The following is a 15,139-nucleotide window of genomic DNA, read 5'->3' on the forward strand; positions in this document are numbered from 1 at the left end:
CATGGTCTGGAACTGCTGGCGTGAAGAAAGAGTAGAGGAGAAACCTTGAAAAAAGGGTGCAAAGTCTCTACAAGAACGGGACTTTATTGATTAAAATAGAGAACATGGATATGAAGCAGCATAACACTTTGCAGAAGAGGATAGCTTTCCCCTCAGATGTATAGCTCCCCCCTCAGATGTATAGCTCCGCTATTGGTATGTATATTTCCGCTATACTGATACTAAGCAACCAGTACACTGAGATCAGTATCACCAATAGCACCAGTGTACAATAAGGAAATATTATGACCCTACGTATGGTCAGAGCAGAAAGTTATAATAAATCACATAAGAAGCTGCAGCTCTTAACAGGAATTTTTATATATTAATTATATAAAGATTAGTAATAAGCGGCTCCTTCATGGCCGGCTGAGGTGTCATCTGGCATGTCGTTGTTGGTGTAGAAAGCCAGGACTTTATCCATGGGAATTTTGTCTCCATGTCTGTCACACATATCTTTAATGAAGTGGAGGAAGATGTAACAGATGATGGCTAAAATTACAAGTACAATAAGAATCCACTTTCTCAGAGATGAAATAAAGTTATCTGTCCAATCCTCGCTCATAGCTCGGGCACAATCTTTTTTGGCTTCATTGAAGAATCTCGCCAGGATACCAGGGGTGGCTTCTGGTGTTTGTTGGTTCAGGTCTGGCATAGTGGTAGGAGGGAGTGAAGAGGTCGCTTTAACCAGTCGGCGTAGTGCGTCATATGGCTGGGGAGTATGGCCTCTGTATGTGCTCCTCATTGGGTTAACACTCAGGTGCAGGTTTTTCCATCATCTTGGTTGGTGAGACAGGAATGGTAATGTTGTCTTCTTTCTGATACTTCCTGATAAATGGCCTCCCCTCCACAGGACTGCGAAGAACGGGAAAAGAAGTACAAAAAAATTCAAACTAGATTAAATTCAAGGTTTCTGGCCTGCAGGCTGTGATCAATATACTACAATCGCAGGAGATATAGAAAATGCTGGACACTGTTTCTCTCAAAGAGGCAGAGAACAACTGAGAAGATTATAGTGTAACTTTACTGTACCAATTGTGTGATATCACCTACTTGAATTCTATGACATCATCTACTATGACATCACCCTCAATTCTCTTTCAATGTTCACAAAACAATTACTATAAGGTTATTATGGATTTATATTCAAAACAACCTATGGGTATTACCAGGTAGAAGCATTAAATTAGCTACATCAGCTGTGTATCATTCAAATGCTTCCTAAAGTAGAAGACACAATGGCCCAGATTTATCAAACTGTATAAAATAGAAACTCGTGTAAACTACCAATAGCAACCAATCACAGCACAGCTTTACTTATTTATTTAATTAATTTACCAGAGTTCAAAGCTGAGCTGTGATTGGTTGCTTAGGGCAGTTTACACCAGTATTTTCCTAATACACCTCCTGTGATGCCTCCTGAGTGCTAGGAAGGTCATGGGGCCGCTCTGTCTTAGCAAATAAAACATAGTATCAGGGGTTAATATAATATAAAGTGAAAAATCACAAATAAAATCACAATATACAAACAGAAAATATGTATACTGTAAACAAAATGACCAAATAAATGGGTGCTTTAAAAACAACTTTGTATATTTGGACAGAGGCATCAATATCTAAAATATTTGTAATGGTCAGTGCTCAGAATAGCCGCATAGAGGTCACCATGACTAAAAGTATAGGACTGCAACCTGCATGACAGATTTCACACCTTCAATAATGTGACTATAGCCTCTGACCGCACCCTTCTAATAATTTGACTGCAGCCTTAGAGACAGACCCTGTACCTAAGAAGGTGACTGCATTCTGTGAGACAGACCTGGCACTTTCAATAATGTTTTTGAAGATTATGAGACAGGCCTGTGCAGGTGCAATTCCAATAATGTGACTGCAGCTTGTGAGACAGACCCTGCTCACTGATAATGTGACTGAAACATGTGAGACAGGGCCTTTAGGTTAAATATGTCTATGTAGACCAGCTTTTTTGATGTAAAATGGCCAAAACATTTTTGAACATAAAGATGGATTTCTATAAAGCTGCATTGTGTGTAGATACCTCAGAATCTTTGTTGAGCCCAACTATAAGGGATATATGATTGCTTTGTAGCCCATTCCTGGTACCAGCCTACTTATCTTCCTTCCTTCCCTCTTTCCCAAGTGCTAATGGCATGAGCAGAAGGGGGGCCCACTGGGGGATTCTCTGATTGGCCAGTCAGAGCCTGCCCCCACCCCAGATGTATAGCTCCCTCCTGAGATGTATAGCTCCCCCCTCAGACATATAGATCCCCAAAGATGTATAGCTCCCTCCTCAGATATATAGCGCCCCCCTCAGACATATAGATCCCCCTAAAAATGTATAGCTCCTTCTGAGATGTATGGCTTCCTCCTCAAACATATAGCTTCCCAATAACATGTATAGCTTCCCCCTCCTCAGATGTATAACTCCCTCCTCAGATGTATGGCTCCCTCCCTAGATGTATGGCTTCTTTACCAGATGTATGGCTCCCTCCTCATATGTATAGCTACCTCCCCAGGTATATGGCTCCCTCCTCAGATGCATAGCTCCCTCATCAGATGTATAGCTCCCTCCTCAGATGTATGGCTCCCTCCCCAGATTTATGGCTCCTTTACCAGATGTATGGCTCCCTCCTCATATGTATAGCTCCCTCCTGATATGTATAGCTGCCTCCTCATATGTATAGCTCCCTCCTCAGATGTATGGCTCAATGCCTAGATGTATGGCTCCCTTCCTAGATGATGGCTTCTTTACCAGATGTATGGTTCCCTCCTCCTCATATGTATAGCTCCCTCCTCAGATGTATGGCTCAATGCCTAGATGTATGGCTCCCTTCCTAGATGTATGGCTCCCTCCCTAGATGTATGGCTCCCCCCTCCTCATATGTATAGCTCCCTCCTCAAATGTATGGCTCCCTCCTCATATGTATAGCTCCCTCCTCAGATGTATAGCTCCCTCCTCAGATGTATGGAGAGAGAGTGGGTGGCGGGGGTGCTTCCTGGTGTAGCACAGTCTGGTGAGTAATTTCACCAAAGGTAGTGATGAAAAGAACTCACCTGATTGGGTTGTGCTAGTGGATAGGCACAACTCTATTGAAAGCCTAGTAGGAAGAATACCGCAGCTCCTGCCACCTCACCAAGAGGTGTATAGAACGATGCAAATGTGAACCAGCCAAGGATCACCGGACCCAAAGGGATACAGTCGGGCGCAGGTATTACAATTCAGTAGTGGGTGGAAGACATCAGAGGACTGTCAAAATGGACGATCCGTGCTCCGCAGGTAAAGCAAATATATTTTATTGTACACAGCGCGTTTCGGCCCTCCGCATCCAAGGGGGCCTTTCTTAAGCTTGAGAAAGGCCCCCTTGGATGCAGAGGGCCGAAACGCATTGTTAACAATAAAATATATTTTTGTCCATTTTGGCTGTCCTCTGATGTCTTCCACCCACTACTAAATTGTAATACCTGCGCCCGACTATATGCTGGAGTCCCTTTGGGTCCGGTGATCCCTGCCTGGTAATCCCTCCTCAGATGTATAGGTCCCTCCTCAGATGCATAGATCCCTCCTCAGATGTATAGTTCTCCCCTCAGATGTAGGCTGGATCAGGGTTTTCCCTATGTCCCTGCTGTGTACCGTATCGCTGCGTATTTATTGCTGCGTGTTTGGTGCGATTTTTACATGCGAGTTTTGATTTTCACATGATTTTCATGTGAAAATCAAAACTCGCATGTAAAAATCGCACCAAAAACGCAGCGATAAAACGCAGCGTTAAATACACAGCGATACGGTACGCGTGAAGGCAACCTGTATCTGTACACCACCTTATTTATGAGTGTTGGGGGTCCCCAGTTACCACAAGGCTAGTTTAGTACTGGTCTCTCATGGTGGTGCCTCAGCCACCTAGCACCACAGAAGAGATATGGGAATACACCTCTGCACCTGTCAGGGACATTTTCATTAATTTCTTTGTGAGGTAAATGATTGTTTTGGCTGACCAGGACATACCTGACAACAATCCCAGTTTTGCTGACCAACTGACCAAAGTCCTAGGGTAACTGAACCAAATGTAAGTCACATCAAGCAACATTAACCTGCAGCCACATTGTTGCACTGTAACTTGTAGTTATAGTTTCAATACATTGACTTCTCTTCCACAAGCAGCAGCCATAATATGAAATTCTATTATCCAGTATCATCTCTGGATACTAATCTACCTCAGGGAAAAAGGCTATAATATTATTAACTTCCCCTCAGGACCTGCCTTATATAATGGCTGCGCCTTCCTGACTACGTTCTGAGGTAACACAAGAGTGTTGGCAGCCATTTTAGAAATGGGAGCTGATAAAGCAGTATAAAGCAGAGCAGTGGTATTGTCCATGGCAACCAATCAGATTGCAGCTTTCACAGTGACTGGTTTCTATAGGTAACCCTAGTGCTCCCCTCTGCCCCTGGTCATGTAGATGTCTGTCAGTAGTGAGTGTGGTGTCTCCTGCTGTCACCAGCTGTGAGTAGCTGCAGAGGAGGCTGTGTGGCCATTCCTGTGTGTCTCTATCTCCATTCTAAAAGTGGTGGATGGAGGAGACATTTATACAATGGTTTTCTCACAGAAAGTGTATAATGTAAAGCATTGTGCCAGGACCTGGTCACTGACTATCCCCTTTTGGTGCTGGGGTTGTAATAAATGTAGTTGGGACATCACAATGCACACCACAGCTGCTGTAGAACCTCATATTAAGCAACTCAGCTGCTGCAGAACCTCATAATACACATCTCAGCTGCTGCAGAACCTCGAAATTTGCCCCTCAGCTGCTAACCAACCTTATGGTACACACGTCAGATGCTGCAGAACCTCATAATACACACCTCATCTCAGTGTTTTTCATAATCTGAAGTGTATATCATAATGTTCTGCAGCAGCTGTGGTCGGTATTATAATATTGCAGCACCTGTTGTTAATTATGATGCTCTTCAGCCGCTGCGGCAGGGGCGTAGCTAGGATTCATGGGGCCCCATAGCAAAAAACTTTATGGGGCCCCCCTTCTATATATATATATATATATATATATATATATATATATATATATACTCGGTGATGTGGCAAAAAAAAAATTCTCTTGTGGCCAGAGGCGGAATCCTGCGTGCAGCCACAACAGTGACTGGCAGAGGAGAAAGCCAATGTCTGTTTGTTCTGTCCATCCACTGTATTTAACTATAACAGCGTATTAGGAGCCTAATGGTTATATACATAGGTGCAGGAGCAGACTACCTTTTGCTTTATTTACTGCAGTGTGTAAGTGACCCAGTGTTCTCTTACATGCTGTAACACAAACAAAGGGTTAATGCAGAAGACAATTAGCTTACTCCTGCACTGATAACCCCTGACTTCTGCAGGAGCTCAGAGGTTATCAGAGAGCTAATTGTCTTGAGCTTATATTAACCCTTTTTTGTGTTGCAGCATGTAAGAGAACACTGGGTCACTTACACACTGCAGTACATAAGGGGTTTAAGCAAAAGGACACAGGAGGCTCTTATCTTCCCTGGGCCCCCTCCCTCCACGGGCCCCATAGCAACCGCCTTCCCTGCCTCTATGGTAGCTACGCCACTGCGCTGCGGTGGATGTTATGGTGTTCTGCAGTAGCTGCTGAATGTATTACGATATGCAGCATCTGTGGAGTGTATGAGGATGTTCTGCAGCAGCTGGAGTGAGTATTATGTTGTTTGGTAGAATTTACCCTGTATGATATGATGCTCTGCAAACAAAACTGTTCAGTCGACACTGCAGCTGCTGAAGAACCTCATCACTACATGTCAGTTAATCAGAAATGGACACCGGAAAAAGAACTTTCTAAACATAAATCCTATCACAGACCTAACTTAGGAAGACCTAGGAAGAGTAAGTGTAGTAGTGCTCTGCCCCTCTGTATAATGGCTAGGCTCTGACATGAGGAGTGTATGAATATTGCTTACAGACAGGAAAACCGTCCATTGTAATGCATTACATAGTCTATTACTCCTGCATGTGTCTACAGATTCTATTGTCCTGGGATACTAATGGGAGTGTATATTTTATGCGTAGAAATCGAAATTTTTTCCTCATTTGTTTACTTTTCCTACAGGCCTAAAAATGAATCTGAATGTTTGGAACATCAAAGACATGTTCAGCATTCCTCCAGGAGCTGGGTAAGGGCTTCTCTGTATTCATAATGTAATTTATTTCTCCATCAGGTTTAATTCATGGAAATAGGAGGATTTTAACTGGCAGGCTTCATGGTTTTGTGTGTCTCAGGACGGCCGTCACATAATTCTCTGCTGAAACCAGCGATTCCACTGCATATGCTGAGCGTATTTTTTGTCACATCTGTCACCTTCAGATGCTCAGGCCACACAGCGGACCACTTATGCCTGATTTTGGTATAAAGTATACTTGTTAAAAAGTTGTCTCCAAAATGGCACCAAAGCTGCAGTGAAATATCTGAGCACCTCTAGTGACCAAAAGCAGGCTGAAGGGGGCATGGAAAACACTAAATAGTCGCTGTGGTCCAGCATTATTAGTCTGTAAAAAAGGAACCGGTGTAAACTGTCCACAGCAACCAATCACAGCACAGATTTCCTTTTACCGGAGCTAAAAGCTGAGCCGTGATTGGTTGCTATGGGCAATTTACACCAGCTTTTATTTTTACACTTTTTAATAAATCTGGTCCTTTTTTAAAAAAAAAAAACAAACAAACTTTGCATAGACAGATAGTACAAGCAAATATAAGAAACTTTGTAATAAATCTTATTAGACACACATGCTTCCTTCTCATGTTATCCACGTGTTTCCACGTGTATATTATTTTTTTCTCTGAAAAAAAAGGCTGATTGCTTATTTTCATAGAAACACAGTTATGCTCCCACACTGTAGTCTTAATCTATATGGTTGTTAGATGCTATACTGTATGTCCCATTGTTGTTATGTTCCTATGCTTTAAGTTCCCCTGTAGTTGGGTCTCCATACTGTATACATCCCTCCCCCCTCTGTAGTTGTTCCCCCATACTGTATACATCCCCCCTCTGCAGTAAGGCCCTCATACTGTATACCTGCCCCCCCCCCCCCCTGTAGTGGCCCCCTATACTGTATACCCACCTCTGTAATTCTTTCCCTATACTGTATACATCCCCAGGGCCGCCATCAGGAATTTCTGGGCCCCATACACCCAAAGTGTCTGGGCCCCCCATTAACAAAAAATCCGGGACATATCTTTGACTGATGTCTCTGGTGTGGCGTGGGACACAGCTGCCTGTAGAGGATTTGGTTTTATTCGATATGTCCCACACCAGACCAGTTCCACCCAATCTCCCAGTAGCACCTGCGTCTGAACACCACTCCAGAGACATCAACTTTGAAAGAGGTACCCGTTAAAGCAGTGATGGCTAACCTTGGGAATTGTAGGTTTGACACAGCTGGAGTGTCAAGTCTAGCCATCACTGATTTAAAGGGTACCAGTCATTTAAAAAAAACTTTTGACATGTTATAGAGACATATCAAAAGTTTTGATCGGTCCAGGTTCGAGCATTCAAACCCATACCGATCAGGAGAAGACCACTGCAGCGCATCCTCTCCCCCGCTCTGTGTAAGAAAAAAAAAAGACACCATAGACTAACATTATAAGCCTGTTTTTTTCCATGTATGATGAGGTTCTGCAGCAGCTGAGGTGTATTATGATGAGGTTTTGCCGCATCTGAGGTGTATTATGAGGTTCTGCAGAAGCTGAGGTGTATTATGAGGTTCTGCAGAAGCTGAGGTGTATTATGAGGTTCTGCAGCAGCTGAGGTGTATTATGAGGTTCTGCAGCAGCTGAGGTGTATTATGAGGTTCTGCTCCAGCTGAGGTGTAGGATGAGGTTCTGCAACAGATGAGGTGTAGGATGAGGTTCTGCAGCAGCTGAGGTGTATGATGAGGTTCTGCAACAGCTGAGGTGTATGATGAGGCTCTGCAGCAGCTGAGATGTATGATGAGGTTCTGCAGCAGCTGAGGTGTATGATGATGTTCTGCAGCAGCTGAGGTGTATGATGAGGTTCTGCAACAGCTGAGGTGTAGGATGAGGTTCTGCAGCAGCTGAGGTGTATGATGAGGCTCTGCAGTAGCTGAGGTGTATTATGATGAGGTTCTGCAGCAGCTCTAACACCCTCTATCTATCTATCTATCTATCTATCTATCTATCTATCTATCTATCTATCTTTGTTTTGTATCACCTTATATATTACTTAATTTACACATGATAAATTGTTACAGTATTAGCAAGTCTGCAACTCGGAGTGCTGCTCAGAGTGACCATTCAAGCCTTAGTGATTCCCAGTTCCTCTTCAGTTCTCAGCTGTGCCCTGATAGCTCTTCTCAGCAGGGATCCATGGATTATGCCACACAGACTAAGTATCAAAAAAACTCTACTCAAAACTCCCAAGATGTAAGTATTGGCAAGTATATAAGTATATAACATTATTTATGTAAACAATGTAAAATGGTTTTGGAATGATCTCATCATAAACATCCATATTCGAATAAGGAACAACCCTAACCCAGTCCAATATGCATTTGATCTGATTTACTAATGTAGACTTTAGTAAAAGAAGAAAACATACAAACATTACGCTTTAAAGAATAAGTATTGCAAGTTAATATTCAGATACACAGCGCCATCTGGAGTTTGCTACACAAATATTGATATATAATGAGTCTTGTAGAGAATAGCAAACCTCCAGCATGCTCTGGTTCATCCGAACCCTGAGGCTGCATTCACACGTTCCGTGTTCCGCACGGAACATGGACGTGGAATGCCTGTAACAGACTTCTCCCCCCACCCAGACAGCAACTGTGATAAGATGCTGGGAACGGGGGAACTGTACAGATATGTGGTGCACTGTAATGAATCAGCCGCGCGGCTCTGTCATTACATCACAACGCATATCTGTACAGTTCCCCTGCTCCCAGCACAAATGCTGCCCGGGCGGGGGGAGAAGTCAGTCACAGGCATTCCACGTCCATGTTCCGTGCGGAACAAGGAACGTGTGAATGCAGCCTAACGCTCTGCATTTGAATACTGGTGGCTGAAGTAGTTGGATGCAGCCCTACAGAGGCCTGGAAACATGGATACAGCCTATGTGCAATTGTGATGTAGAATGGAAAGCAAATCTGCTTTATAGGAGGTGTCACACAAAAAATATTGGGGGACATTTATAAAGTCTGCCCTTTTTCTTACGGCGGGCTTACAAATGTCCCCGCAACTCCGGAGCTCAGGGAATTTTTGTAGTGGTGCACTGCCAGTGCCTCTACATAAAGCCCAATCACACGGAGCCCATCTGTGCGAAAATTTTGAAACCTACGCCAGCTCAAAACAAAGGCATTTATGCCTTTTCATACATGTCCCCCATTGTGTATACGTGGGAAAATAAATATTTCATCCAGAGCAATTGATTTAAGGGGTATTTCAGAAGTAGCAATTTTTTTTACAATTCCGTTTTAGTACATTACTTTAGTAAGGTTACATCACTGTAATATAACTTCATTATTACAATACATGTATTTATTAATAATTATAATTTTATGTTGACCCATTGCAGTCAAACATGCCTGATGACATGTCAAAAGTTTTTTTTCAAAATGACAGGTAGTCTTTAAGGAGTGTACAGACACTGTTGCCTACAAAAAAAAAAAAAAAAAAAGCTGAACTTTGGAAATCATTAAAAAGTTCAAAAGAAGCAGAATCTTTCTACTTACTTTCCTTTAACTGCTGTATAATTGCTGACTGAACTTGTGATGCATAGAAGGGATTGCCTAGCTTAGTGATATAATTAAGAGGGTTACTTGGACTCCAGTGTTTGCAGGCTTACAGCAGGGGGGATGCAAATGAGAAGAAAGATAAAATTTATAGATTTGGAATCATCATCTTTTGCTCTATTTACATATTACTGTAGTTTGGGAGGTATCGGTGATGACAAAGTTCTTTTAAGAGAGTTGAGCTGCAGTTTCTCTGCACAGTAGGTGGTCAGGATGCTACTATGCTGGGAAAGACTCATCATTTTTAGAAATAGTGAGGTCCTAGAAGGCAGGCCTTCACCAATCATAAACTGGTATCATATCCTAGTTATATCCTATAAATTTACAAAATGACATCTTTACAGATAGATTTTTCTAAACTAGATTGGACTATGTTCACATCTGCACTGAAAGCAGATCAGGGACTTGTAATGAATATTCTGTCGCGTTTGTGAGGCCTCTCTGGCAGCATCCATGGTATCCTGTTCATGATAGATCTGGAATTATGTTATGTTCATAATGAAATCTACAATTCAGATGTGAAGAGACCCTTACCTCAGTGTAAAGAGAATGCAAACAGAACAAGTTCTTTATAGACCCTGAACAAGCAGGACTGCAGCTTCATTTCAGCTCTGAAGCCTGCAGGTTTGCGGATATACAGTAGCACTGGAGTACAATACAGGCCACAATGCAAGAGCAGAAAATGTAAAATACTTTAATTGTAACCTTGTTTTAACTAATAATCCCACATTTCTATTAAGCTGCTAACATACTGTATTAATTACCACAGAGTGAACCAAGTATATTCCAGAAATACCAGGCAAAACCACCTTTGTGCAACAGTGATTCCAAAGAAAGGAGCACTTTTCATCCTTTTGGAGCAACAAAAACCAAAGATATTATAGAACAATTTGAGGAAAGCAAAAAAAGAGCCAAAGAAAAACATGAAAGGTACATTAAAAAGAATTTGTGCATAAACCAGACCAGAGACCTCTGGTCGGGTGAAATAGGAATGGGAAACATTTTTATTAAACAAAACATGTAAAATAAGTAAAATTCTATATAAAACTGAAAATTCAGTCATTAAAAGTGTTTCTGTTACTATTCCCCCTTTCCATTAGTGAACAGTTTACTCAGTTGATTTGCAACATTCAAGAAACCTTACAGAATGTGAGTAAACATTCTCATCTATAGAAATACCTTATTAATAGCCACACTACCAAGACTAATGCTTTTGTCTGTTTTTCTTTTCTTGTAGCTTAAAATACCATTTTTTAATATAGAGGAAAATACAAATGTAAGATGTCAGTCTATACTGGATGGTATTTATGCCGTTTCTAAAGCATGTAAGTGAAATGTGGCCATTTTTTTTTAGTTTACCACTAGAGGGCGCATAAGTCTTGTAAAGCACAGGCAGGGGGCTACAGACACAAAGTTTAACGTTTCCCTATAAGAAATGTGTGTAGCAGAAAAGCCACATTACTGTTTCAGCCCCATGTACTCATTTTATTAGGGAGTTCTGTGTAATGCTAAATTTTCCCTGTAAGTACTGCAGGGGAATTGAACACTTGCAGTAAACTGCAGTGGTGACAGAGGCCACATTTGTGAATTTAAGTTTCTATGAAATGTACAGTTCTGCTGCAATTTTATTCATAATCTGTTGCATTTTGTTACTTAAATTTTTGTTATATAAAATGATATTGGTATCTTGTGTTTTCCAGTAGAGGAAAAAATATCAGTGTATCAGGAATCCCTGTTAAAAGTAATGCCCCTGAAATCTGATCTGGAGCAAGCAATGGTGAACCTGGAAAAGAAAATACATTTAGTGAGTTGAATGTATTTGTAATGTGCACATATAGCTGTCACATTGCTGCATAAACACTAGAGATGAGCGAACCTGGAGCATGCTCGAGTCGATCCGAACCCGATCGTTTGGCATTTGATTAGCGGTGGCTGCTGAAGTTGGATAAAGCCCTAAGGCTATGTGGAAAACATGGATATAGTCATTGGCTGTATCCATGTTTTCCAGACAACCTTAGAGCTTTATCCAAGTTCAGCAGGACCAGCTAATCAAATGCCGAACGTTCAGGTTCGGAACGACTCGAACCCAAACCCGGTTCGCTCATCTCTAATAAACACCTTGTAACAGTTTATGTTCAATATAATCTACAGAAAAAGATAACATATCTCATCATGTTTACTTTGTAATGACATTACTTATATTGTACATCCTGAAATTCTTTTATTTATAAATCTAAAATGTTACAATATAATAATAACTTGACTATAAAACATACAACATATTTACATAACACACTCACTCACAAATCTGTATACAACAATATTATATACAACAATGACTCCATATTAGTCCATAATTGTCTATAAGCTTTTTGGCTGGTCCAACTGCATTCACACCAAACACATATTACTTAATAATAATATGATTTTTACGTATTACATCCTGTATAATACTCGAGAGCTGTATACATTATTCTGCCAGTGCCTCCAATGCTTTAGCCCAGGTCAGTGCTTGATAGACCAGCGCCATGCACAGGAATCGGGCTGCAGTTTAAAAAAAAAGGAAAGCGGCACCGGCTTCCCGCACTGGCGCCGTTCTATTCATTTGCAACATTTATCATCAGGTACAATTGCTTTAAAGGAGAAGTCCGGGGCATGAGGTAAAGTAACAAAGAGTACTAACTCACCTCTTCTCTTGCCTCTTCAGCCCTGGATCCCCACTCTGGAACCTCCGCTGGGCTACGGGATCTCCAACGCTATACACATCATAACCTGGCTGATGGACTGGCCGCTCAGTCAGTCAGTGACTATAGAGTAGTGGCGCTCCAGTCACTGATTGCCATCATCAGCCGGGACAGGCATTTTCCCCTGAATTGTGATGATGCCACGACTCGAGGGAAAATGCCTTCCCGCGGGCTCACCGTGGGCATGGGTAGAGGTAAGTTAGGACTCCTCATTACATTCCCCCCTGCTTCTGCCAGCTGCCATTTTTTGAAAATGGCCGGACTTTTCCTTTAAGACCATTGTCAGTTATCTTGTACTGATCCTGAGTTACATTCCAGAGCTGCATTCACAATTCTACCGGAAAGTTTGTTTTTCCTGCAAAATATTATGGTACACTGTCTGCTATAACAAAGATACTTCCATAAATGCAAATCACTAGAGCAGTCTTAGCACATACAGTGAATCAAAGTAGCCCACTATACACCTAGCTTTCAGTTTCACAAGTAACTCATAAATACCCAAAATACCATGGGCCCCACAAGCCCAGTAGACACCTCTGCCAAGGATGGCCTCTGCATAGGCTTCTCTGCTGCTAATGTGCACCCTGAAAAAGAATATTCTTTTTTAAACACTTGACTGCTCAGGCAGCCACTTACACCTAATCTTCAGCCCTTTCAGCATTCTCCCTCATCCCACACGTTTGTTGTTCCCAAGGTTTCTTTTATAACCTCTCTCCTTCATTTTGTAGAAAGATGCAGAAATTTCAGATTTAAAATCAAACATACAGCTGCTTTTATCAGCCTTGGATACAATGAAGTCACAGCAAAGTGAGAAGCATCTGGAGTTATCAGAGAGATTAACACAGTTATCAGGTTCTATGCAGTCATCAGAAGACAGAATATTAAGTGAAATCCGTGGAAGCAAATTGGTTTCTGAGCCGACCTGTAGCTTGAAAGACAAAACTACACAAACTTCCCCCATATGTATCCAAGACCTGTCTATCAAGGAACATATAACATCACAGTGTAAAACAATAAGCACCAGTCCAGATGAGCCTTCTCCTTCATCTACTCATGTCTCGTGCACATGTGGTGGAATTAGCAATACCCTGTCTGTGCAGCACAGAGGAAATCCCTGTGTTACAGAAGTAAAAGGTAGAAAACCCTGCAATGTAACATCTGCAGGGAGTGCCAGGGAGTCTTTAGCTGAATTTAAAAATTCTAATGATCAAACAAGGTGGAAGAATGCAATAACTATGGATGATACAGCTGTAACATCTGCACATAATCTCCATTACTTATGTCAAGATGATAGCGGCATACAGAATGACAACACATCTAGAAATACCCGGCAATACAGTAAAAAAGAAAATCAGGTAATTGTAACTAGATCTAAGACCAAAAATAACAGGTCAAAAAGGCCAAAGATGAATAGGCCTAGGAAAGGAAAGAAGAGAACGAAGAATACCACACAGGTTCCTTCCAGGGCTAACTTCTCACAATGTGCACCTGGCAATGAACCTGTCACTCAACAATGGGCAAATACTGCCAAAGACACCCAAGATTGTTTTACGCCTTTCTCCCAGAACTGTGGATCATCAATCTCAGCTATCACTCCTGTGCTGCTCAGGAGGACACAGAGGAAGAATAGTTTGAAATTTTCACTCATTAGATCTCAACAACTAATAGAACAATCTGAAATAAAAGGAGCTGGCTCTGGTGAAGAGAATGAACCTGGACATTGTAAGGCGCCCTCATGGGACAGCAATAATCCGCATTATAGCAAAATCTCAGAATGTGAAGACGATAAAATAGTCTGGTTTCCATCCTCAAGCCCCTTATACAACAATAGCTCAACACATCCTGCCCAGAAGAAAGGCCAAAAGGATCTTCTCACTTTGTTTAGTGATAGCAGTGATGATTCTGATTGAACTGGAAGAATGTATGGCCGATTTGCTTCTCAAAAGGTCATTAAACAAATATTAAAGACGTACAAAAACTGCAAAAACTAGAGGTTTTTAAAAACAGAAATGCGTGGGTAACTGTGTGATGCTGTGAACTTATGTGGCCGCTAACAAGGCACAATTCAGATCAACAGATATAATATATAACAAATAACATTCTCCTTCATCCCTTTATTAGTAAAGTTTTACTTCGTAAGTTAATAAAGGAAATGCTTTGTAAAAGTATCACAGGTAACTCCCTTTTGTGATCATTCTTTGCTCTTTGAGTTTTAGAGCATATTTATCCAATTGCAAAGTTCAGTTGTATTATTAAAGGGGTTGGCCACTTTATTGTAAAATCGTTTATTATACAGTATTAGCAAGTGTACTCACTGCACTTACTGTGTACCTCATAGAGCTAAAATTAGACTCCCTTCCTCCAGGCTGTGCTGCCCTGCTCTGTGGTGATTCTGTCCATAAGATGAGGGATATGGAGGAACATAATAATAATAATAATGTTTTTATTTGTATAGCGCACACAGATTCCTCAGCACTTCACCTATCTGTATGTCTTTGGGTGTGGGAGGAAACCGGAGTACCC

The 15,139-nt window shown here is 41.6% G+C and overlaps 1 protein-coding gene and 1 long non-coding RNA gene across 4 annotated transcripts; one reads left to right on the forward strand and one right to left on the reverse strand.

Moving 5' to 3' along the window:
* Window positions 1-342: 342 nt before the first annotated feature.
* Window positions 343-4,368, reverse strand: LOC138788693 (uncharacterized). The gene is made up of 2 exons (XR_011362632.1): window positions 4,061-4,368; window positions 343-894 (listed from the first exon to the last, which is right to left on the reverse strand). It is a non-coding gene; the product is annotated as an uncharacterized lncRNA (long non-coding RNA).
* IHO1 (interactor of HORMAD1 1) lies at window positions 3,968-14,779 on the forward strand. Of its 3 annotated transcripts, XM_069966808.1 has the most exons (9): window positions 4,532-4,559; window positions 5,781-5,948; window positions 6,172-6,235; window positions 8,331-8,502; window positions 10,642-10,802; window positions 10,973-11,021; window positions 11,110-11,197; window positions 11,573-11,676; window positions 13,345-14,779. In XM_069966808.1, the coding sequence occupies exons 2-9, from the start codon at window positions 5,798-5,800 to the stop codon at window positions 14,524-14,526; spliced, it is 1,971 nt and encodes a 656-aa protein (XP_069822909.1). In that variant the 5' UTR covers window positions 4,532-4,559; window positions 5,781-5,797; the 3' UTR covers window positions 14,527-14,779. The 3 variants fall into 3 exon arrangements, with proteins under 3 accessions (XP_069822911.1, XP_069822910.1, XP_069822909.1); XM_069966810.1 differs by lacking the exons at window positions 4,532-4,559; window positions 5,781-5,948 and adding an exon at window positions 3,968-4,121 and having other exon boundaries at window positions 13,345-14,777; XM_069966809.1 differs by lacking the exons at window positions 4,532-4,559; window positions 5,781-5,948 and adding an exon at window positions 4,478-4,528 and having other exon boundaries at window positions 13,345-14,777.
* The last annotated feature ends 360 nt before the right edge of the window (window positions 14,780-15,139 follow it).

Source organism: Dendropsophus ebraccatus, chromosome 4, assembly GCF_027789765.1.
Source record: "Dendropsophus ebraccatus isolate aDenEbr1 chromosome 4, aDenEbr1.pat, whole genome shotgun sequence".
In the NCBI taxonomy this organism is placed as follows: Eukaryota; Metazoa; Chordata; class Amphibia; order Anura; family Hylidae; genus Dendropsophus; species Dendropsophus ebraccatus.